Source organism: Kwoniella newhampshirensis, chromosome 3, assembly GCF_039105145.1.
Source record: "Kwoniella newhampshirensis strain CBS 13917 chromosome 3, whole genome shotgun sequence".
In the NCBI taxonomy this organism is placed as follows: Eukaryota; Fungi; Basidiomycota; class Tremellomycetes; order Tremellales; family Cryptococcaceae; genus Kwoniella; species Kwoniella newhampshirensis.
The window spans coordinates 1,290,722-1,314,597 of NC_089957.1; the positions used below are offsets into that span (position 1 = coordinate 1,290,722).

Consider the following 23,876-nt stretch of genomic DNA (forward strand, 5'->3'; position numbering starts at 1 on the left):
GGATTGGCAAGGATATAAATGTCATTCAATCGAGTAAAGTTCCAAGTATGATCTCACAATAAAGTTGAGGAAGCGGGAGTGTATTTTCATCCTTCTGCCAGAGAGTGAGTGATCCGTGCGGTCGCTTCATTGCAGCTTCGGTGGCAAAGTTGACTGATGTTTCTCATCCTCCTCGGAACACCTCCTTTCGCTCAGATTTCGGTACATATACATACACACGTGTTCACATTCTGCACACTCACTCCCCCAATTCTTTCCTTCTCTTCTCCCTCTTCTCTCCTCCCGTTTCGTCTGACCCAAAAGCAAGATTATCATCTTGCATGACTTCTTGAGAGACACACATGCTGTGAATCTTCCCTCCTCTATTCAATTCAAGAGCAGCCTTGCTATCAACCCAATCAATCCTTTCCTTTCCTTTCTGCTCTTCCCAATTACAGAAAGCTACCGAATATATTCTCTATGGTCTTTTCTGCGCTGTGTAAAATGTCCCTTCCGGATCTTCGTTCTGCCCACCAGCCAGAGCATCCGAAGGACTCTTCCGTCTCGGCGTCGTCCCCCGAGCTGAAGGATCCGGAGCCGATCATCATTGGGATGAATCTCGACAGTGCGGTCGTTCCTGATCATAATCTGGCTCTTCCCATCAAAGAGGTCGAAATGGTCGATGTCGACAATGACAACATTGATGATTCCAAGAAACGCTCGACGGATGCGGTGCCAGATCTGGAGCGGAAGTCGAGTGAAGATCGTCTCAGCACCAAGAGAGCGAAGCTTGGTAAGTTCCGCAGTACATTGTAGTGCTCTTGGGTGCTATCTCCCGCCATGTTGACGATCGATTCACCTGTCAGAGGATGAGACCGAAATCAAAATCGACGAAAGCGATCCGCTCCAATCCGATGAATCCAACATTATTACTGTTGACGACAAGATCGATGAGTTACCTGCCTCCAATGCGAATAAGTCTGTCATCGCACCAGCCTCCGTTATCGAGAAGATTACCATTTGTCTCACCGAAGACGAGTACCTGGTCGATATGCTCAGGACCGGGATCACGAAGCCTCAAGAATTAACGGAAGAAGAGAGACGTAGAGCGTATAGGGTTATGACGGATCAGGTGGAAAAGAAAGCCACCACTTCCATCGGCAAGGTATGCTTCGTTTTGGACCTTCCAACCTTGCACAGATATTGAAGCTTACCATTCTTACTGTCAGACCTTCGACTATTTGAAGACAATGGGTCCCGCAACTGACAAAGAAGCTGCAGGTCTGGCACCCCTTCCGAAGTCTGTCCTGCAGTGGTCAAGACCTAAACTACGCTTGTCGTTCTCGCGCGATTCAGCTCAGAAAAGCAGACAAACCGAGCGACGATTCTCCTTCATGCCTGACGAGACTTTCATTCTCGCCCCGTCCGTAGATTTTGTTCCCCATCCGATATCGCTCGTCGCCACGCAACCGTGTCTGACCGAGTGCAAAGAGCTCATGGTCGAGCTCACTGGCTATGAGGGCTCCGGAAGTCTTTCGGACGGCTACCGAGGTTTGCTACGCACGGGCTCTGCTGGACCTGCCAAAAAGGTTATCGTCAAAATCACGAGTCCTGGCGCGTTCGGTCTGGGACACCGTCGCTTCACATCGGTCAGCTCAACTCGAAAGGTCCTTAACGAGGCTCAGAACTATGCCTCTCATCTTGCTTGTCTCCAAGGTGAAGTTTGCCCTACCTTCTACGGGCTCTGGTACATGGAAGCCAAGCTGTCAACGCGCATTGGATCACAATCGAGGCACAAAGTACCGCTGTCTGTGTTCGCAGCGGTGATGGAGGATGTGGGGGAAGAATTTACCGAGAGGGAACTCAGAGAAGGGCGCTATGCCAGTCTCAACCAAATCAACGTAGAACACAAGTGAGTAATGGGGGAGTTGGGATTACGAGTGAGCTCTCACGCTAATCTTTTGGGAACGGGATAGGACGGGAATCACCGAGCTCTACGCCAAGCTGCACGAGCGCAAACTTGTTCACGAAGCGATCAAAAACGCGCATATCCGCATCACTCCAGATGGCCGTCTCCGACTCATTGATTTCGAGAAATCTTACCCCGGCTGTCTTGGCGCTTGCTGGAATGAGATGAAACAATTAATTTTATACCTTGGATGGAAGCAGGGTGACTTGAAGAAGGTGTTGGACAAGGGATATGATGGGAAAAGGACCTACGACATGACTTGGAATGAGTCGAGCAGACGGTACATGTGGCATAGCGAGTCGTGAAGAGGGCTTGAATGGAATCGAGATATGCATTGAGATGGGTTCCCTGTCCGGTCACTCAACGGAGAACAGGGTGATCAGTGGTGTGCGGAAAGATGGTTGCAGCGAGCGACTTTCAGGCACGCTCAACCAGAAAGAACATGAGCAGGAAATCTCGTGTCTCGAACGGAATGTCGTCATTGATAATGAAGGAGACGATGTCGACAATCTGCTACCAATGGTGATATGCTACTCAATCTCAAGTAGCAGCGAGATTTCCCCCCCCTCTCTTCACCCCTTAGCCTCCTCCCTTCCTACTCCTACCTTCACCCCTCATGCCCACTCGCCCCTCTGCGCATCCATACGCATCTTCATCGACATCTTCCCGAATCGTCCGTCCTTCCAATCCGATCCACCGACTCTATCCCCTCTTCTCGGGTCTGACCTTCCACGTGATCACTGCGAAGCTCGAGACGGAGGTCGGCCGGATATACGAGTGTATTGATGATCTCGGAGGCAGATGTGTGGGGGTGGAGGAATGTAAGATCGTAGTGAGTGCGATCAAGGGAAGAGCGAGGTTGTTGAGGTCTCTAGGAAAAGAATGGATCGTGAGTGTCTTGTCGCAGTGTTTCGAATACCTCGCTTCGCTAGATAGTCAAGCACTAACCCTGATACTATGAATCACCCGTGATTCTCTTTGTTCTGTCAGGATATCAAACCGATAGTAACGACAGGATACATCTTTGACACTTATCAACTATGTCTCGAATCGGCTTCAGCGTCCAACGTAGAATCTGTCCCACACTTGCCTCCGAGATCAAAATACCAAGTCACATTCCCCATACCTAGCCCTGTATCCAATCCATCTTTCCCCTTCCCACCGAAAGTACCACGACTGATATCGAGCGACGAAGAGAATGATGTGAAAAAACCTGTTCTGAAACGAACACGTGTGAGCGGAGGCGACGGCGACGGCAGGAATGGGACTCGAGGTGTGAAGAAGCAAGAGATAGTGGAAGAGGGATTAGTGGGAGGGCAGAATGGTGATGATAAGAGGGGGATCAAGACGGAGGAATGGGTCGAAGAAGGTGATATGACGTTGTTTGATGAAGATGTCAGATTCGAGGATATACCTGCTTTGTGCTGTTTGAGAGGGAGTCCATTAGTATGTGTGAATCAAGATATCGTGAGTTAGCCTTGTCCTCCTGACCCATGTACTGGAAACCTTATCGTCCTAATCCAGTCACGTATATATTGCCTTAGTTTTAGGGGAGGAATGTTCAGACGCTGATTGAAGCCTTTCACCACTTACTAGGTCACCGCTATCAAGCCCATCTTCCAGGAAAGAGAGTACGAAGAGGCACAGCAGAAGAACTCGAATGTCCTGAGCTATCGAAGAAGTCTGAGTGTGAGTCTTGCGTCCACTGAGGTCGGGCCCAATCAATCCTTGTCATCCGCAAAGGGGGTTTTGCTACTTCACACCGAGACTGGAAGGTCATACCCCAAGAGTCGTGACTTTTTGATTGAGTGCGAAGGCAAGGAAGCGAAAGTGCTGATGACAGGTGTTGTTCATCCTCGTAGATGCTCAAATGTAAGTGGACACGCCTGACATCGAGCTCGACATCTGACTGGTCCCCCAAGCTGTACCTAGGCGACTGAAATCAGGTAAAGAGGCTATGAAACTGCTGGGCGTGGGTGATAAGGTCGCACAAAGGGTATGTGCAGCGGAGACAGTCGTTCCGAGGTCTGACTGTGCATCAGAGATGGTCCGGGCTTACTTTGCAAATCTTTCGACCAGATCGACGAATTCCTTCAATCCGGCTATGTAGCAGAATCAGAAGCTATTCTCGCCTCTTCACGTTTTCAAGCTCTCGAGCTATTCGCCTCAGTTTACACGATAGGCCATCACAAGGCTAAGGACCTTTATGATAGACACTACTGTCGCACACTAGAAGACGTGAGATTACACTTTGAAGCTGTGGAGGAGGAGAGTCCGGAAGTCAGGATGAAGGATAGGTTGAGGCGGAGGAAAAGAGGCGGAATGAAACAGGTTGAGATCGTGGAGGAGTGGATAGCGCTCAAAGATGAGCTGGATGCGAAGTAGGTGTTTTGAGGTCGATCGGATCTCTCGATAAAAATAGGAGCTAACACTCACTGAATTGTAGGATACCCCGCGAAGAAGTTCAGGAAATAGCGGATTGTGTGATGGAACATCTCGACGTGTTCATTCCTGGCTGTGAATATACCATTTGTGGAGGGTCAGTCGGTCACCTTTGCATTACGATAGGAAATCTAGCTGATGCCATTGGGTGATTGCAGGTATAGAAGGGGCAAACCGCAATCGAACGATGTAGATGTAGTGTTCGCTCCCCCGAAACAAGACCAGGACATCGGTTTACTGAAAGATTTGTATCTACGACTCTCGGATTTAGGAATAATCACTCATGTCCTGCGTGAGTGTCCTATCTCATCGACGGCACTTGAAACAAACGATGTTAGATCTGTGAGCTAACCGAGCGAAATTTGTCGTAGATGTCACTCACCGTGAAGAGGACGTTCCTATCCACGCTTCGCCACAGAACTTTGACAATCTAGACAAAGCTTTTGTGATCTTCAAGCTACCAGGGAAAGGTCGCCTGCACAGACGTGTAGATCTGATCAGTGCACCGAGGGATCGATATGCTTCTGCTGTGCTGAGCTGGTCAGGCAGTATGATGTTTGAGCGGGATCTCAAGTGAGTGTGCATGTTATCGACGGTTATGCCATCTCTCAAGGCTTTAGCGGCATACCTTATGGATTGGAAGATAGTCGAGCCGAGCTGATACTGTATATGTGTGCGCAGACGATATGCAGAGAACGAGTGAGTGTCATCGTCTTTGAACCGAAGGCCACCCTCGAATTGGAAGAATTAACGATGGGGTCTTTTGTCGTTTTAGACGTGGCTACAAGTTCCGAGCAGGGCTCATCAAAATCACTACAGGGGAAGAATTCAATCTGAAGACGGAACGGGACATTTTCAGCTTTCTCGGTCTGAGATATGTACCTCCGGAATTGAGAAATGCAGATGGGTAGGACATGTGTTGGTGAGGTCATGTGCGGAAAGGAACGAAGGAAAGAGGGACGCTTCATATGAACGAACAAGTGTTCTGCTGGTAGGAGTCGAATCCTAGGCGTGGACATATTCGGGAGTGTATCTTGGGCAGATCTATAGGACATCGGATCAGGGAATGGGATAGGAAAAGGAATATGTTGTATGTTGTACCGTAGCTATCATCTTGTCGGATTGTGGGATGAAAGGGATCTGCGGAGTACGCCGCCACTTTTAACGAAATGATGATGATTCGAGCATGGACCGACCGACTCAAAATTCGGACTCGGGGGATAGGTTGAATCTACTGTTGATTGACCCGCCAACGTGTTGTTCAAGTCCTTGCATCCAACATACATCTGATATCTGATACCTGTGTAACTTATATCTGGGACACCCGTTCATCAGCATCGGCGAGACATAGCGTCGTATAACCCCACACAACACACTTGGACCATCGCTCAAACATCTTGACATCCCATCTCGCCAGATCCCCTATCCACCCCTACATTCCAAACCCCCCTTGCGACGACATGTCCTCATCCACCGCCCAATCTCTCCCGAATCCAACAGACAAGAACCCTTACTCGGCCCTTATCCAACAACAGATCGCGCTCATACCCTCGTTCCAGCTCGAATCGGGCACAACGCTCACCGACGTCCCTGTTGCGTTCAAGACGTGGGGAAAGTTGAATGAGAGGAGAGATAACTGTCTGGTGATCTGTCATGCTTTGACGGGAAGCGCGGATGTGGAAGATTGGTGAGCGGTCTCCCTCTCGTGTCTTGTTCATATGTGCGATATCGTCTGAGTATATGGCCGGAAGTTGGATCTGGCTTGGTAGTGGACTTTGGACGGGTTCGTTGGGATCCTCCCGAATGAGCTTGATCTCATACTTCCTCCCTCTCCAACAACCCTCCCTCCGTGGCTCAAGGTCGAGCTCTGCGTTTGCTTGCGATTGTGCAGGGGTGTCTTTGAGACATATGTCATGCACCTCTGCAACATGACCACACTCGTTTCTCTTGTCGTTGTATTGACTTGGTCTGCCACCTCCCCTTTCTCAGGTGGGGTCCTCTCCTAGGTCCCGATCGAGCATTTGACCCGACCAGATTCTTCATCTTCTGTGCCAACGTCATCGGATCGCCTTACGGTACTGTCTCGAGCGTCACAACGAATCCTGACACGAACAAACCTTATGGACCTGAGATGCCGGGTAGTAGTGTCAAGGACGATGTGCGGTAAGTCCGGTTGGACGAGGATCGAGAGAGTCCTGCAAGTGCTGATCTGTTCATTGATCTCCCGAATTGTCCATTCCGACTCAAACTTTATCTGTCCAACACGGCCATCTTTTATGCTCCTTTGTTGTATACTATCTCTCATATCATCCCTCTCCCTCCCTCAACATGGACAACCCCTGAACTCCCGCAGACTACACTACTCCATTCTCCGCTCGCTCGGCGTCAAGTTGGTCGCAGCAGCTATCGGTGGCTCGATGGGAGGTATGACTGTTCTCGAGTGGCCCCTCAATACACCTCCCGGCTTCGTGCGCGCCATCGTTCCTCTCGCTACCTCTGCTCGACACTCTGCCTGGTGTATCTCATGGGGCGAAGCTCAAAGACAATCGATCTACTCTGATCCGGACTATCGCGATGGATACTACTATGAGTCTGAAGATGGAACCATCGACTTGACTCAGCAACCTACGAGAGGATTAGCAGCTGCTCGAATGGCCGCACTGTTGACTTATCGATCTCGAGATAGTTTCGAGAGTCGATTCGGTCGAAGAGCCGGTGTGGGAGGGAAGAGTAAAGTCCCCAAAGGCGGTGTGAGGATTATGGGAGGGAAAGAAACGACTGATCCGAGTGTCCCTTCCGAGAGTGACCTGAGAACACCTCGTGAGAAAGCTTGGAGAGAACACAACGATGGATATAGGAGTTCGTCGAACGTCATGTCGAGGCGGGGATCAGATTCAGGACGGAGTAGTCATAGTCATGGTGATGGTGATGGTCAAGGAGAGGGAGAAGGTTCGAAAGCGGTCACTAAAGTTGCGGAAACGGGTACAGCTACGAACGGGGATAAGAAGCTGGGCACTGGAGGCGATAACACCCCGAAGATCTTCTCAGCGCAGAGCTACCTCCGTTACCAGGGTGACAAGGTGAGCTAGCAATTTGTGAGGGATCACATGGCATACCTAGCTGACACTGTTGGATCTCCGTCTCATAGTTCACCGGTCGATTTGACGCCAATTGTTACATCCACATCACTCGTAAACTCGACACGCACGATCTGTCACACCCTTCAAACGATTCGTCCCTCTCCTCACTATCATTCGCTCTACCACCTCTTCCCGCCGAAGTGGAAGATGCCGACGCTTCTCAAAACGTCGAAGAACCAGACTACACGTCTCGTCTGACCCATGCGCTCTCGCTCGAACCGCCCGCCTTGGTCATCGGCATAGAATCCGATGGACTCTTCACCACCTCGGAACAGAAAGAGTTGGCGGCCTATATCCCCGATGCGGAACTGGTGGTCATCCCAAGTCCGGACGGCCATGATGGATTCCTGTTGGAATTCGAGGCTATAAACGGCTGGGTGGAAGGGTGGTTGATGAGGAAGATGCCGGAGTTTTACGGAGAAAGAGTCGTTCCTCTGGAAGAATATGGGAAAGAGCAAGAAGGTGGAGATGGTTGGGGGGTCAAGAAGGAAAGTGTGTTTGGAGAAGCGGAAGCGGATGTTACAAGGTGGTAGACCATGGGCATCTCCAAATGGCGGGGTTATCGGGACTGGGACACAGAAGGGTTTACCATGGCCCGTCTACTATGGCGTCTTTGAGGACAGCCCTGGGTCTCCGTCAGAGTGGGCACAAGTCAAATTTATAAGGCAACTTGTATCGAGAGTGCAAAAGGCGGAACGCTACATGAATTCATGATAAAGCTACAACCATTTCGTGTGACACGTCACGGACTACCCAACCTTGCGGGGAGATCGATCATTATGATCAAATCTAAAAACACTACAAGAGGAAAAGATACGGGTCTATATTGAGCGAAACGATCAATGCCACCGCTCAACTGTTGTTGAGACCCCAATGCTCTACAGGAGCTTCAATCGGACCCTTCTTCGATCCCAGAGGAAGAGGTACCGAGACATTATACTTGTACCCTTTCCCACTAGCCTTCGTCTTCTCATCATCGAAAGACCAACCACCTTGTTTCAATATCGACGGAGTCTGATCGCCGCCATCCATGTCTTTCTTCTCGTCAATTGTCCATTGTCCATCATTGTCATCGCCCCATCTCAATCCCACTTTCTCTTGGACGGGTTTGGCCTCCGTCAAATTCGCGAGAAATCCCGGTAATTTCAGATTGATACGTTCGAGTGTTTCTTCGATGAAAGCTCGAATGCCCACCGAAAGGGTGTGGACGTTGAGATCGGCAGCTTTCGAGGTGGATACTGAGAGGTGGAGATAAAGGCGATGGGCAAGGAACAGAGATAGAAGGGTCGAGAGAGCCATGAGGGTCAACGCTGTCGTGACCAACAAGACGGGAAGGAGGAATGTCACTGAATATTTACAGCATCAAATTAGCAAGTAGTAATAACAGCCTTCACTCGACGTAACTCAATCGAAAGTTGGTATATGTGGAAACCGTGATGCGGAGGACAGATACTCACTGGCGAACAAGACGGTTCCAGCCAACGCAGCGACTATGATGTATGTCATGTTAGCAATTGCGGCCTAGTCACGAGTCGTCTAAGCCATATCCGCTTACCTGCAAAAAGAATTATGCCGATAACGGATGCAGCGACGAAGAACGCAGCGATCGAAGCGACGGTAAGTGTCGCGAGGATGGCAAAGCCGCTACAGTCGGGAGAAAAACGAACAGGGCTCAGTGAGATCACCATTTTATGGCACAATCAAGGCGTGCACTTACAGGAAAAGCGCGACTGGGATGGCACTGATGATCATCCAGAGAGCAATGAAGGTCTATTGGGATGACATGGTCAGTCATGATTGTGCAGTCTGAACAAACGATATTGAAAAGAATGGAAGCTAAACGTACAAAGAGGACTGGACGATTCTCAGCGAACGACCGGATCTTATCGGCATAAGGACGAGCGGCGAGCTGGAACCTGTTTTGGCAAGGTACGTCAGCTTCAGATAACGCCGAAGCGTAAAATTGTGTAGCTGCACCACTTTTGCAGACGACTCACTTGTCCGATTGTTCCCTCACTCTACGGACAGTGCCTTCCACCGCACCTCGAACGTCCTTGACGACTTCTTCGTCACTTCTCACCCCTTGGACTGACGGACGACCGATGTCGACATGCTCGTCATCGTGCCGCTGCACTTGGTTCGACGGAGCAGCCATACTTGCTGAACTGATCGTGGATTCTCCACTGGGTTCAGAAGAGTCGAAAGAGCTTGCTCTAGACCCAATCTCCGAATGCGACTGCGAGTGCGAGTGAGAGCGATATCCTCCCTCGCTTACAGATTTCATACTGGGTACGGTCTCGGTGTATGACATCAGACTCGGTGACGAGGACGGTGGTGAGATCTTGACGAGGTCGGACATGTCGTCGTCGTCGTTTCGAGCTGTTGAGTGCGGCATTGTGCGGAGCCGATTGCCTGGAGCGAGTGAGTGTTGCAGGACGGAGTAAGAAGAGTAGACAGAGAATGGGGCAATGGACAGGAAGAAAGGGAAAAGGAGTATACGGTTCAGAGGTCGAAGATGGAACGAGTCGGTGTGTGAAAATGAAAATGGATTGAAATGAAAATGCGCGATGAATGACGACGGTTACTAACCTGCCCCGGTTGAACGCGTCTCATCCAGCTCAAATAACTTGTTTGTTCAACCCACTTTACCCGTTCCCAGCCTTTTGGTGTGTGACGTCGTACGTGCTGCCGGCTCTCTGAATCAGTCTGACCTCTCTCGAATGGACTGACAAAGGAGCTAAGCTTCATCTTCAACTCACCCGCTGAGCCACAAGAGTCGACGTAACACACTCGAGATGAATCAGACACCTGACATCGTCGCCAATCTCCTTGCCAACCCTCCTCCCGAGCTAGAAAGAATCATGAACGATCCTCGAACGACGGACGAAGCCAGACAAGCCGTCAAGGAGATCAGTGTGGTCTCACCACCTCCTGCTGGGACCGGTACCGGTGTCTCCAGTGCGACTGGAGGCCACGGGATCAGTGGAGGAGATCAAAGTAGGGATGGCAGATTACAGGTCGTCAATGAGAAACAAGAGTTCACGTGTGTATCTCATCGCATCTCTCTCCACCTTTTGCAGCTCAAAAAAGAACAGGATTGTGGACTGATGAACATATATACCATCTGTCGCTCGCAGGAAACAGCTCTCACCGTACCTTTCCAAATGGAACTTGCTGGACAAGGGATTCGCGTACGACGTCGTCGCCGTCTTCGGATCCCAGTCGACCGGAAAATCCACACTGCTGAATCGATTGTTCGGCACAAGCTTCGATGTCATGGACGAATCGAAGCGACAACAGACCACAAAGGGGATATGGATGTGTCCTTCAAAGTACGGGAACACGCTGGTCATGGATGTGGAGGGCACGGATGGGAGAGAGAGGGGCGAAGATCAGGACTTTGAGAGGAAGTCGGCGCTCTTCAGTTTGGCTAGTACAGAGGTCTTGATCGTCAACCTCTGGTGAGCCCCTTCTTTTCGTTTTTGAGAGCTACAGAAACACCCAGTGAAGGCAAAGAGCTGAGACAAATAATTCAGGGAACACCAAATTGGACTGTATAATGGTGCAAATATGGGTCTTCTCAAGACAGTCTTCGAGGTGAATTTGGGACTGTTCGGTGGAGGTGGTGATACGAACAAGCCGAGGTGAGCTCATCAGCCTACCCAAGTCCTTAGCGGAAGGGACTATACCTATATTGACGCTCTACGCTTCACAATCTTCAGACCACAAGAGAAGACTCTCATTCTCTTCGTCATCCGAGATCATGTCGGTTCAACACCCATGTCAAATTTGACTGCCACTCTTACCCAAGACATGGAGAAGATCTGGGCAAGCCTATCCAAGGTGAGCCCTTGAACTTCAGGCTTGCTTGTTAGCGTGCTGCGTGCGGAAGGCTCACAAAGGTGTGTGTCGGTCACAGCCCCAACACCTCGCCGACGCAACCCTCTCATCATACTTCGACCTATCCTTCGCAGCATTACCGCACAAAGTCCTCATGCCCGAAAAATTTGAAGAAGCCGTGCTGGAGCTGAGAAAGCGATTCACTGATCGATCAAGAGAGGACTATGTCTTCCAACCGTCATATCACAAGCGTATACCCGCAGACGGAGTTGGATTTTACATGGAGGGTATTTGGGTAAGCCCAGCTTGAAGCTTTACGTGACCAATGCTAAGGGATGTGTTTGCAAATGCAGCAACAGGTTCTTTCCAACAAAGATCTCGATCTTCCAACACAGCAGGAACTGTTGGCTCAATTTCGATGCGATGAAATCTCAACAGTTGTGACGGAGGCTTTTTTGGCCAGCTCGAAAGTTGTCCGACGGCCTGTAGAAGTTGGAACCGTTGTGGATGGTCTCGGAGCTTTGATGCGAGATTGGCTGAATACTGCTTTGGGTACGCTGGCGAGAGACTCCGTGGGATGCAACCGATTGCTGATTCATCATGGCTCCACAGGCCGATTTGACCGCGACGCTTCCAGATATCACGCTGGAGTGTATCAACGAAAGCGTCTTGACCTGCTTGCATCCCTGCATTCATCTCTCTCACCCCTCTTCATGGGTCAGATGAAGAATCTGCATAAGGTTGAGACGGCCAAATTCTCCAAGGCGATCGTTGCCGGTGTTAAGGAACCAGGGTATGACTTCGGGAATGTTGTCAAGCAAGGCAAGGAAGGTGCTCGAGCGAGGTTTGTCGAGGCCGCGAAAGGTCTGTTATTGCCTCTCTACTACCTCAGTCATCGATGCGGACAGCTGATGTGCGGCATTAGAGGTGCAGATCGAGGGGACAGATTGGGAATACGAGCATGAGCTCGCGTTACTCGAAGACGACTTGAGATTGATTGCCGACCAATGTCGGGCAGATGAGACCAAGAAAATGGTCAACGCGATTGAGGTATGTACTGGATGCCGTTGTTCTCGCTATACCGTGGCACTAAAATGGCTTCATGTAGCGTACTGTCAAGAGACAACTCTTAGAACCTGTAGAAGTGGCTCTAAGCCAGCCGTCAACGAAAATGTGGGATACGGTACTTGAGACTTATCGAAGTGTCAGTGAGAGTGGAGAGGAAGCATACCTTGTCAAGGCAAAGAGTGAGCGCGTCTACGACACTGTCAGAATTGCGTGGCTGACTGTACCCGTCGTCTCACGCAATCAGGCTACAACTGTACGGAGGAAGAAAACGCTGCTGCTATCGCCGTACTTCGCGCTCGAATCTGGCTTTCATTGAGGCGGAAGCTAGAGGAGCAGACTTCTGACGCTACCATCTTGGCTACTCTGAGATCGAACTTCGAGGAAAGATTTAGATACGATGAAGCAGGTGTACCTAGAGTTTGGAAACCCGCCGATGATATAGAGGCTGCTTTCAGAAGATCAAAGGACGATGTGAGTCGCGCGCTGGTCATTGTTCTCTCGGCGAAACGCATTCGTGGACCAATGGGAGCATTCTGACATTACCGTGCACTTCTATAGACCCTTGCCCTGCTGCCGCTCTTCGCCAATATTTCCCCTTCCTCCCCCTCGCTACTCCCTACTTTACCTTCTCCCGAAGCGTCATTTGACAGTGAATCCGATCCTACCCCATTCGACCCATCAACTGCTTTCGTTCTCCTTTCACCAACCAAGCTTCTGTCAATCGAGACTCGCTTCAAGCGTGAAGCGGATGCAGCATATGTCGAGGCGAAGCGAAGTATGGTCTCCTCTGTAGCTCAAATCCCATTGTGGATGTACGGTGTTCTGGTGGTGTTGGGGTGGAACGAGGCCATGGCGGTACTTTTCAATCCGCTGTACTTTGCCATGTTGTTGGTGCTAGGCGCTTCTGCGTGAGTGGCATTACAAGCAGCTCATTGCCTCCTCGCTAATTTTGGTGTCTTGCGTGCAGCTACATCGTGCTTCAACTTGGTTTAGCAGGGCCTTTACTCCAAGTGTCCAGAACAGTCATCAACGAGATCCGACGAATCGCCACTGAAAAGCTTCGAGAGGCGTTCGCCGATGTCCCCGAAGCACAACGAATCTTAACCGAACCCGTCTCAGCATCGAGTAATGGAGGCAATGCTACAGATGGATTGAGGCATGAGGAGAGGCAGAGAGGGGATCTGCTCGGCGAGAAGATCTTGGAGAAGTAGCATCATGATATCAATCGCATTGTCAGTAGTGTTCCGATGCATGTCTCATTGTGTTTGAAGCCATGAGGCTATCATCAAATCGAAGCTTCACCGTCTTTTGTGAGGATGGCGAAGACAGTTCGCGTCGATCACAGATTGGTAGTTCAGAGGTGAGATGCCATGGAAGGCGATGCGGGTGGGATCCATAGACGACGGGAGGGAATGCAGGTTAGCGGCTCCATGCAGTACTCGTAGTATTGTGGTGGTGACTCCAAGATTTCGATCGCGACAACCGGCTCGAAGGATGTGGCACCTCCTCCTCAGAGTAACTTACCAGTATTCGTTTCATGCACAGATCGCCACGAATGCACGGGGTCTCGCAGACGATGCTGTACGTGTACTCAAGTTCCTCCATCGAGTGCCGTCTGTTTCTCTTGTTGTTTCCTTGCCTCTTTTGCTCCTTGATCTTGATCCTGATCCTGATCTTGGTCTTGACCTTTCTCCCGAGCGCAACTTGTCCATCTTCTGTCCTTTAGCTTGTAAACCTGCCCCAGCACTCCTCTCCCGACGACTTCTTGCAATCTTGACAAAGACTCGTACAGAATGAGAGGACCTCCCCCCTGGACTGCCCTGCCCTGCCCCTAACCCTCCTTCCCTTGGCATTTCGCCTCTTCTGTAGCCTAAGATGTACGACCCAAACCAACACAGGGAAGGACAGCATCCATCTATCGTCTTACCCACTTCCCATCCAGCCATTGCGGAATATCGTGGCCCAATGCGAAACGATGGCCCTCCTTTCCTTCGTACTTGCCAGTCCCCGCTGGAGAGTTCTTCCTGCTACCCTCCTATCCGATCTGTCTCAATGTATACTGTGCCAGTCGAATGGACAAGCAGTGTAAATAATCCATACGCGCCTCATATAGCCTATCATTCTCAAAATCACACCCCTCACACTGATTTCACAACGGCCGGGACGCAATTCGTTCACGCGAACAGCTTGGGGACAAGACAGATACCGGCCTACCGACCATCATTACCTACTGATGGCCTCTCCCGATCTACTACCTCGACTAGTCACAAACACACGAATTGGCAGAACCAAGCATCAGGCGAGGAGCGACAAGGTCAACGTCAATGTCAACGACCCGGAGGGGGTAGCACACTCGGTTCTCAACAGTCTCAACAAGTACCATTTGGACCGCCGCCAAGTCAAGCGTGGAAACCCGCGCCTGTACATCCTCTTCCAAGAGTGACACGACTGCCAGCGTCTATGCCGTCTGTCAACGGGACCACCAGGGGCCGCATTCGGCATGGTGGTTCTGCTCCTCCTGCTCCTGCTCCTCCTTGTTCTTCTTCATGGATGATGTCGTCAGACCCCAGCTCAGCGCGAACAGAGGAATCCTCACGCAAGACCAACGAGAAGCAACCTCATTCATCGAACAGTGTACCTGTCCGACCTGAATCGAACGTTCTTCGCACTCAACCATCAGCCCCAGGTGCACAGCCATCCATCATCCCTCTCCTCCCCCGTTATCTCACTCTCTCTTCGCAAGCTGCTAGGGATCGACTAGTCTTCCGAGTTCATTCCTCATCCTCTATCTCTCAGCTTATATGGACGGGCAATCCCGACACGTCAGGCTTCTTCGCCTCTGCACCGGTATTTGCTCATCTGACGCCGAAGGCTTATCAGAAGAGTTATGGCGACTTGGGGGAAGCATGGGGGATGGGTAGTTGGATAAGAGGGATGATGATCAACCATATTCTCTGTCGACCAGTACAGCCTTTACGCGAAGCCGTGGCTCCAAGTGGTCCCGCTCATCGAGGTGGAAGAGGTGGCAGCATACAGCCACCAAGAGGACGAACGATCAGAGGACAAGGAGTGCCACTGATAGGACCAGACGGTGGAAATAGGACGGGACAGATCCAAAATCGACAAGAAGCAGAATCGTCATGTTGGATATCGACCACTCGTTCTCTCGATTGGGCAATCTACGAAATATCTCGACGACTCTCTCTGCCCAGAATGCCAAACACAGAATCGATCATCCGTCTCGCCGTGATCCGCTACGACCCGCAACTCACTCGGTCAGACGGAGGCAGAGTCCAAGTGAAGAATCGAGAACTGAGATTGGTGCCTTGGTTCTATCTGAATGAGGCGGAGCCTGGGATAATTTCGGTCGTCAAGAAGGAGAGGTCGGTAGAAGCGAGAAGGAAGACGAATGAGAGTTATGAGACTCTGTATTGGGGGAGGGTTTTTAGTCAGAGTATAAAAGAGGACCTCATTTGGACAAGACAGGTGGGTCAGCTGACGCTGCTGTGTTACTCGTATCAGACAAAGTTGCTCAAGGGCTGTGAGTTGACGGGCGACCATTGATATAGCATCTCCCTTTTATGCTTCCGGCCAGATTCTGGCGTCCAGATCGGCAGTTGAAGCAGGGTCTTGCAAGGTCCGAAGATAGCTGGTTGAATCATCTGAGATGGGATCCAACGATCGACGATTGGAAATCCGCGCAAAGGAAGATGAGAGAAACACACCACCCTAGGACGCATTGGGCCGACCGATCGATCCATAAGTGAGTAGAAAACTTGTGCTTGTCACTCGGTGTATCACACATTCTCATTTCTCACACATTCATCGAACCCCTGTCGAGCCTATCGAAGACGGAGACAATTGCTCACATGATCATCTCGATAGTTATTCTTCTGCTTGGCCGAGGAAGGATGTGATCGTGGAGTTGGATGGGGATGTCAATCAGGTCAATAAGCCGGAGATGAAGAAGCGAGAAGGAACGGAGAAGACCGATGGGGAGACGTTGAGGGGGAACATCAGGAGTACGAATCAGCGACCGAAAGCTGTGAGCTATGCGGGAAGCTTGTTGCAATTTGGCAGCGGTGCGTGACTATGAGCTGACTGTCCCCTGGACGCAGGCCGACTTGATGTGTTGAGCGAGGTAGAAAGATCTTGTTGTAAAGAAATAGATGGATTTGAGACGTGACTCGAACACGTGATCCAAAAATAAGCGAAGTGTCTGTGCGTTTGTGCCTGATTGACCGAGAAAACGAAAAGATAGCGAGAACCGTGATATCTGCGGCTATTCCGATCCAATCACGATAATCTACAGAGTACTCGAGTCAAGTCACATCTCGCATAGGAAGAAAGAGTAGGTGACCACCTAGTCCGTCTGAACACTGTCAGATCGTCCTATCCATCTGTCCGTTTCGTGTCCCTAGTATCTCTCGTATCTGTCCTTGGCAGAATCACACTGTCTACATCTCTTCCTTCGCGATTCTGATAGATAGACCAGATAGCGAATAATGTCGGGTGACGAAAAGACCAAGGTGGTCATCATCGGTGCAGGTGAATAGGTCCTCGACTTCCCCACGGATGAGCCCAACTCGTCGTTGGCCGTCTTATACTTCTGCTCATGCTTACGCTTCTCACCTTTAGGCATCTTCGGGATGTCCACCGCTCTGTGGATGTTGGAGAGTGGGAAATACGAGATCACAATGCTGGACAAGTGTGGGATCCTGCCTGCCCCTGATGCGGCCAGTACGGGTGAGTTGGATCCCCTTACCAGAGGAGGAAGGAGCAGTGCGAAGGAGGACATATTCGTACAGCGGGGTCCTCTGCTGTAGTTGTATTTCGCTGACTGTTTCGATGTACTGCATATTCCAGATCTCAACAAGGTCAGTGGACTACTCTTCGGATCACCATACCGACATTAGACAAAGTCGAAACGCGGACGTGGCGCTGATTTCCCCCTCTGGTCATCCCATAGATCGTCCGCTCGGCAGATTATGCAGACCCTGCACTCGCTGGATTGGCTTTGGACGCAGTGTCACATTGGAAGAAACCGGAGTGGGAGGGCACGTATCACGAGTGAGTGGTGTGTGGGTTTAACACTCTCTTCACAACGATCTTCTCCAAGCCCGATGAGTACCACACCACCTCTCACTTCCTCTTGGGCTCGAGGCTAGAATCGTTCTCGCCTACGCACTTCTTACATAGTCTACAAGCATACCTGCATATACTGACCTAACCCCCGCCTATAGATCTGGAGTTCTAGCACTCTCAGCCGACGATCAACCCGAAGGACTCGCCTTTGTCGAATCAGCCTACAAAAACTGTCTCGATCTTGGTCTTGACGCCCAACTGATCCCCAACGTCACCGCCATCAAATCGCTCCCTCCGCTCCAAGTACCCACCGGCTCGTTCGGCGGGCGTAGAGGGTATTTCAACCCTATAGGAGGATGGGCGGAGGCAGGTCGGGCTGTGGAGGTGGGGTTGAAGAGAGTTCGTCAGATGGGCGGAACGATCAGGGCAGGTGCGGAAGTGACGGGATTGATCAAAGATGGGAAGAAGGTATTGGGTGTCGCGCTGAAGAATGGTGAAGAACTGAGGGGGGATTTGGTCGTGGTGAGTGGAGATCTCAGTAGTGTCCATCGCCAGCCGGGGATTGGGTGCTGATGGTGAAAGGACACTGATTAAATAGGTCGCTGCCGGAGCTTGGTGAGTTGCTGGTCGTCTCCCGGGCATGTTCTGCGGGGCACTGACGAGCAATGACTCAGGACGCCAGCACTTTTTGCTTCACCGGGTGTTGCAGCCAGACTACCGCCCATCGTTGCAACCGGGTAAGTGAACTCCGGACTGCCCGTCGTACATTGACGCTCACACAAGTATACTGCTCTGTAGACAAAGTGTAGCCACCCTCCAGCTCACCCCAGAAGAGGTCGAGCAGTACAAAGACATTCCCGTGGTGAGTGTTACGTGATCTGTCACATGCGATTTCCGCAAACGCGTCGACAGTCCGGATCCTTGCTAAATCATGGATTGCAGGTGTTCAACCTCGACGACGGTTACTACATCTTCCCACCCAACCCTACCGGTCTCGTGAAGATGGCCATACACGGAGCCGGCTTCATCAACCCTCAAGAAGAGATCAACGGGGTCTCTGTGCCGCGAACCAAGTTGACACCTGGTGCAGAGGACGGTGCGATTCCCAAGGTCATGCTGGAAAAGATCAAGAAGGGTCTGTCAGAGGTGTATCCGGAATTGAGAAAGAAGGATTTCGTCATGACCAGACTATGTTGGTGGGTATCCAACATTCGTCTCATTTCGCTGTTTCAGTTGAGTCTCAGTCTTCGAGGAGAGAAAGCTGATCTTTGTCGTATGGACGCTGCAGGTATTGCGACACGGTCACTGGTGATTGGCTCATAGACTATCATCCCGATTACACCAACCTCGTTCTCGCTACTGGAGGTTCAGGTCACGCTTTCAAATTCGCACCCAATATCGGTCGTGAGATCTTGAAAGTGATCGAACACCGAGGCTCTCCGGAATACAAAGATCGATGGGCGTTCGATGCTCCAAAGGCTATGGTCGAGCCAAAGGAGGAGAAAGGCGATGTCAGCGCGGACGGTCCTCAGACGACTGATGCGGGAGCGGACGTGAGAGCTGGCCAGAGAAAGTTGTTGGTCCTGGACGAGTTGATCACGGCGCAAGATCTGATTGCGGCGGTGTGATCTGACAGGTGTCATAAGACCATCTTGGAAGTCATGTTGATAGATGACGTAGAATCATAGACGGATTCGACTGTGGTCGGAGCCCTTGGGTGAACATGCATTCAATGCGGAAAGTGTCTCTGGTCTATGGTCTATGTCTACGAAGCTGGTCGAGGTGTTTTGTCAAATTAGTTTACGTAACTGACCATGCAATACCGCGATGGAACCTCCACCTAGATGCTCTGGCGGTCGCCATTGCAAGTCAGTGTATTCTCGGTTTGCGCATTTGTTCGTGTCGACAATCTTGTCAGACCAAGACCGCTAAGATGGCAAGATCAGAATCACTATCGACTGAAGGAACGACCTCAACAGCGCGCTCACGAAGAGGTTCTCGAAAGAAGACGAAGACCAACGACAGTCGATCAAGCGCAATCCCGCTCGTTCATCCATCCACCGTCCGTTCGACCAGTAACCCGCCCAAATCGACCCTCATCTCAAATCTCGACGACCCACCTGCCAACGTCAGACTTTCAAACACGGGACACAACGAGGTCCTTAGTGACGAGGAGGACGATGATGAAGGGGAGCAGGAAAAGACGATTGATGCGCTGAAACAATCGCATAAAACGCTCGATGAAGCGCTGGAAGATGAGAGAGAAGATGAGATCTTCAATACCCTGATCCTCACGGTACCGTTCGCGTTCTTGTATATCCTCTTGGATATCTTGGTCCATCTGCAATATAGTCACAGACCCAGCTGGGACTTGTTGCTCAGACATATGGTGACGGCCGTACTGAGTGAGTGTCGTCGTGTTTGTCTGCTGTGTGTGTGTGTGTGTGTGTGTGTGTGTGTGTGTGTGTGTGTGTGTGTGTGTGTGTGTGTGTGTGTGTGTATGTGTGCGGAGTCATGCTCTTTGGGGTGTTTGGAAGCGTGAAGAATGGGTTCACAGCATGGTCATTGCTTGACAGGGGTGGATAGAAGCCTCAGAGTCTTTGGCCACTCGTAGTGTTTCAATGGCACCTCGCTCCTGGGCTTGATCACAATGATCCAAGTATCATCACGCTGACTTTCTTTTCTGCTTTCAACCTACACAAATAGCCTTGGGCACATTGATCTTCTACAGTAAGTCCACTATCCCCTTCTCCCTTTCTCCGTCCCTTTCACACCTCTTTCGTCCCCGCCAATCCAATCGGACGGCTCAATCCTCTCCATCGACTCTCACCTTTGTTGAGAGTCACGTCACGACGAGCTGCTCTCACGCGTGATGGTCTCATCGTACAGCCAATCGTCATCCCGACCATTTCCTGACCACCTCGTTCCTCATGGCCGCGTCTATCGTATCGGGCTGTCGCTTGATCTGGCTCGTGAACAAGGCCAGTTGGAGCGTGACTACCGAGCAGGTGAGTGGTCATCCTCTGACTAACTCTATCGGCCTTCCGTGCTTCTCACCGAGCTATTCGTCGTTGGATCAAGCGAGGGAACGGAGCCTACAGCTGACTGACTTGAACACTCCCACTCCAGGCCCCGCCGATGGGTACACTGTGGATATTGACGATCGTCCAATTACCCCTCAATCGAGCCGTTATCGCACTTTTCGTCGTGGGTGGATGGTGTTGGTATTCAGGTATGAAGATAGCGCCGTGATCAAGTATTGCCGCATACGAAGCGATATGCACGGAAAGTTACATACAATCGGTCTTGAGCAAAGCATCTCGCAAAAGCCGACATACTTTGTTAGATGAGACGTGTCACTTCATTCGTTTCGTGATGTGTTTATACTCTACAACTTGAATGGTTCTACAACACTCGGTGACTTTTACATTTGCCTAAACTTCCTTCTTCCCTCCTACTTTCCTCACATATTTTCGCTTCGGTGCATTTGGATCTTTCAACACCGCCCTCCTTGTGGGTAAAGTGTTCGGATCTCGGTTCAACTTCCAACCTTTCTGAGGACCCGGTTTCCTCTTCTCTCCAGGTGGTTTCAACGGTCTCCCCTTCTTCCTCAAGCCACCCTCACCATCAACGAGAGCCGATCTCTTCGTACTCGACCTTTGTTGACCCCCTGAACCTCCATGCGTGGGTTTACCATCGTCGTCTAGTTCTAAGAAATCTGCGCCAACCGAAGCGATTAGTTCGTGCGGTGTGGGATTGGCGATGTTCTTGGCTGATTTGAGCGCTTCGCTCATATAAACCATTCGATCAAACCGTTCCAGGTATTTCGACATGGCTGAAGAGGACGATAGTCGATGACGGAGTATGTCAAACGACATTGGTACGGGTTGACGTTGAGCACTGGGGTTAGAACGGATTGGCGGTGCAGGTCGGCAGAGATCCGCTAAGAACTCGACAACCATATCTTCCATATAATCGACTGTATCGACATCGGGTTCGGCAACGTCACCAGCACCATACATCAATCGTGCAACTGAAATTGCTTGGTGTTAGTAGGGCCAATTTCCCGTTCGGTGGCCATTTTGCACTCACTCTCATTCCTCATGGTCCCACGCATCAGCTCCTCCTTGCGTCGCCTTGGTTCTGTGGGATAGCTGGCCGCCGCCGCAGCTGATGGGACCGGCGGGGCAGGCGATGCTCGGACGGCCGACTCTGTACTCCTCGGTTCCGTGACTTTCGGCACCTTGTCGGCCTCTTTCTGACCAGCAGCTTCCGCTCGCTCGCGAATATCCCCTGAGGCTTGGCCGTCTTTGCTGGTAGGCTCAGGAGCGGAGAAGAAAACGGTTGGAGTAGCATCACCTGTTTCCTTGTCCTTCTGCTTCTTCGTCCTGGGCTTCTTCTCTCCATCGCCCTTGGGTCTCGCAGGCCGCCTAGGCTTCTTCGGCTTATCTGTAGCGCGTTTGTCTGCATCCGTCTTCGTCGCATCTTCCTTCTTCTCCTCTTTCACTTTCTTGTCAGGTGACGTAGATCGACGGCCAGCTTGCTTGATCTTGGCAGGGGAAGTGGATCGCTGTTTCGCAGCCTCGGGCTTAGTCGGCCCCTTCTCTGGAGATGGTTGGCGAGGGACGCTTTCCGGCACCGGCGAGAACGCTTCCGTGACAGGCACACTGGGACGAGCAGTGTTGGACGGAAGAGGGGGAACAGACGATGAGGTATAAGCTTTAGTCGCAGTAAGGAGAGCAGGGTTGAGAGCTGGTTGATTTTGCGAGATCGGTCGCTGGTGAGCTGGATTTGCAGTCGGTGGAGCTTGAGATGGTTGAGCCAATTGTTGCAATTGCTGGGGGGTGACAGAAGGTTGCATCGTCGTTTGCAGTTGCTGAGGTGTGATCGACTGCACCGCAACTGGCGGCTGTGTGGGCGCGGCGGGCGGTCTGACCGCTTGCAGCTGCTGAAGCTGTTGCGGTGTAAGATGTTGAATCATCGCGTGCAATCGTTGAGGCGTCATTGATGTATTTGGCGCCTGTAAACCTTGCTGAAACGCATTCTGCTGTTGCTGACTCTGTTGATTTTGCATTCGCTGCTGCATAGCCTGTTGCAAAGCTTGAATATTTGGCCGTATACCCTGCGCTTGAGCTCGCTGGACCTGCGCAGCCAGTACAGCTTGCTGCCTCTGATGAAAATCGGTCAGCTGAGCCAGTTGGGCAGGATTGAACTGTTGCGGTCGATTTGGGGTGGACGAACCAGCCGCGGTTGCTGAATTGTAGCTCGCCAAAGGTGATCGAACTCCCATCATGGGACTTGCGGCATTGGGATTAGGCGACCCGTTTGCGACCAGACTGGACGGTGGATTAGAAGGTCTCGCTTGTCCATAGAAGCTTTGCTGATTCAGATTGCCATTGTTTGGTGATTGGGACATCTCGACTGGCTATGCCTGGCTCGATCACGATCCTGTTTATTTGTCTGGTTGTCAACACAATGCATAACATGATGAGTTGTACATCTTCGTAAGAACGAAGAACGCGGAGTAGATGTGAAGAGGATCATAGAAGCCGTATAAGCTTGTTCGCCCTCCTACCCACACCTAGCTCGGACTACACATCTCGATCCAATCTCCGTTCGCAGAACGCGAAGCGAAGATCTTCAACGAGACTCTATTACGGACCATCAAAACGCTACACCTCGTCATCGCGCGAAGAAACGATACCAATCCCTTTCGCCTTTACACCGGAGTGGAAGGGGTAATCGGGAAAGACGTTCAACGGGCTAGAGATGAAGGGATGAGTGTAGGGAGTCAGGCGGAGAGGAGGGGAATCAGAGAATGGATTGAGCTAAAGTTGAATCATATCAAGAAGGCTAGCCACAACCCAAAGTAGGTCGGGACTACACCAGAAGGAGTACATGTTGGAACCAAAAGAAGTCAAAACTCACGTCCTGATTCTCAAGACGAAGCTGATACCTGTCCAAAGAACGATGTGTCAGCGCAAACAGCTTGCCATACGCTTTTTGAAGAACAAATGATGGAGCAGTTTGAGACGTTTTCAGTAAAGTGTTTTGGTAAGATTTTATTATCGCTCACGGGTACTCGGTAGCAGAACTGAAAATTGTGATTCATCACAGTGTGATTGGGGGGATGAAAGGAAAGGGGAGGTGTACCGAAACGAAAACCAAACATGATCAGGTCCACTCACGGGGAATGTAACACGGAGTTGTGGTTGGACTGAGCAGAAGATCACAATGAAGGACTCTGCTTGTCGTCTACGAGCTACTACAAGAATATGATCATGTTTCGTTTCTTCAGGATGAGAAGAGAATAGAAGAAACAGAAAGAAACAAATGACATTGCATGGAGCGAA

The 23,876-nt window shown here is 50.9% G+C and overlaps 9 protein-coding genes across 9 annotated transcripts; 7 read left to right on the plus strand and 2 right to left on the minus strand.

Moving 5' to 3' along the window:
* Window positions 1–483: 483 nt before the first annotated feature.
* IAR55_001827 (uncharacterized protein) lies at window positions 484–2,253 on the plus strand (the record flags this gene model as incomplete). The annotated part of the gene is made up of 4 exons (XM_066944950.1): window positions 484–772; window positions 846–1,144; window positions 1,209–1,891; window positions 1,956–2,253. The coding sequence occupies 4 exons, from the start codon at window positions 484–486 to the stop codon at window positions 2,251–2,253; spliced, it is 1,569 nt and encodes a 522-aa protein (XP_066804873.1).
* Window positions 2,254–2,564: 311 nt separating this feature from the next.
* On the plus strand, window positions 2,565–5,301 carry IAR55_001828 (uncharacterized protein; the record flags this gene model as incomplete). The annotated part of the gene is made up of 10 exons (XM_066944951.1): window positions 2,565–2,837; window positions 2,939–3,415; window positions 3,545–3,641; window positions 3,871–3,944; window positions 4,028–4,329; window positions 4,395–4,487; window positions 4,549–4,682; window positions 4,762–4,963; window positions 5,072–5,089; window positions 5,166–5,301. 10 exons carry the CDS (start codon window positions 2,565–2,567, stop codon window positions 5,299–5,301), a joined length of 1,806 nt encoding a protein of 601 aa, XP_066804874.1.
* A 549-nt stretch (window positions 5,302–5,850) lies between these two features.
* IAR55_001829 (homoserine O-acetyltransferase) lies at window positions 5,851–8,063 on the plus strand (the record flags this gene model as incomplete). The annotated part of the gene is made up of 4 exons (XM_066944952.1): window positions 5,851–6,077; window positions 6,380–6,553; window positions 6,744–7,470; window positions 7,539–8,063. 4 exons carry the CDS (start codon window positions 5,851–5,853, stop codon window positions 8,061–8,063), a joined length of 1,653 nt encoding a protein of 550 aa, XP_066804875.1.
* A 319-nt stretch (window positions 8,064–8,382) lies between these two features.
* On the minus strand, window positions 8,383–9,925 carry IAR55_001830 (uncharacterized protein; the record flags this gene model as incomplete). Its single annotated transcript, XM_066944953.1, has 6 exons — window positions 8,383–8,876; window positions 8,988–9,020; window positions 9,086–9,174; window positions 9,248–9,300; window positions 9,377–9,446; window positions 9,528–9,925. The coding sequence occupies 6 exons, from the start codon at window positions 9,923–9,925 to the stop codon at window positions 8,383–8,385; spliced, it is 1,137 nt and encodes a 378-aa protein (XP_066804876.1).
* A 400-nt stretch (window positions 9,926–10,325) lies between these two features.
* On the plus strand, window positions 10,326–13,649 carry IAR55_001831 (protein SEY1; the record flags this gene model as incomplete). Its single annotated transcript, XM_066944954.1, has 12 exons — window positions 10,326–10,573; window positions 10,668–10,991; window positions 11,067–11,174; window positions 11,253–11,373; window positions 11,450–11,665; window positions 11,724–11,922; window positions 11,983–12,234; window positions 12,296–12,420; window positions 12,479–12,617; window positions 12,683–12,909; window positions 12,997–13,346; window positions 13,406–13,649. 12 exons carry the CDS (start codon window positions 10,326–10,328, stop codon window positions 13,647–13,649), a joined length of 2,553 nt encoding a protein of 850 aa, XP_066804877.1.
* Window positions 13,650–14,313: 664 nt separating this feature from the next.
* Window positions 14,314–16,528, plus strand: IAR55_001832 (uncharacterized protein; the record flags this gene model as incomplete). The annotated part of the gene is made up of 3 exons (XM_066944955.1): window positions 14,314–15,924; window positions 16,008–16,201; window positions 16,324–16,528. 3 exons carry the CDS (start codon window positions 14,314–14,316, stop codon window positions 16,526–16,528), a joined length of 2,010 nt encoding a protein of 669 aa, XP_066804878.1.
* A 415-nt stretch (window positions 16,529–16,943) lies between these two features.
* On the plus strand, window positions 16,944–19,151 carry IAR55_001833 (uncharacterized protein; the record flags this gene model as incomplete). The annotated part of the gene is made up of 10 exons (XM_066944956.1): window positions 16,944–16,986; window positions 17,077–17,184; window positions 17,305–17,315; window positions 17,408–17,508; window positions 17,682–18,045; window positions 18,122–18,138; window positions 18,198–18,260; window positions 18,322–18,385; window positions 18,466–18,719; window positions 18,812–19,151. 10 exons carry the CDS (start codon window positions 16,944–16,946, stop codon window positions 19,149–19,151), a joined length of 1,365 nt encoding a protein of 454 aa, XP_066804879.1.
* A 305-nt stretch (window positions 19,152–19,456) lies between these two features.
* On the plus strand, window positions 19,457–20,775 carry IAR55_001834 (uncharacterized protein; the record flags this gene model as incomplete). Its single annotated transcript, XM_066944957.1, has 3 exons — window positions 19,457–19,928; window positions 20,413–20,531; window positions 20,653–20,775. 3 exons carry the CDS (start codon window positions 19,457–19,459, stop codon window positions 20,773–20,775), a joined length of 714 nt encoding a protein of 237 aa, XP_066804880.1.
* A 182-nt stretch (window positions 20,776–20,957) lies between these two features.
* IAR55_001835 (uncharacterized protein) lies at window positions 20,958–22,939 on the minus strand (the record flags this gene model as incomplete). Its single annotated transcript, XM_066944958.1, has 2 exons — window positions 20,958–21,556; window positions 21,616–22,939. 2 exons carry the CDS (start codon window positions 22,937–22,939, stop codon window positions 20,958–20,960), a joined length of 1,923 nt encoding a protein of 640 aa, XP_066804881.1.
* Window positions 22,940–23,876: the final 937 nt, after the last annotated feature.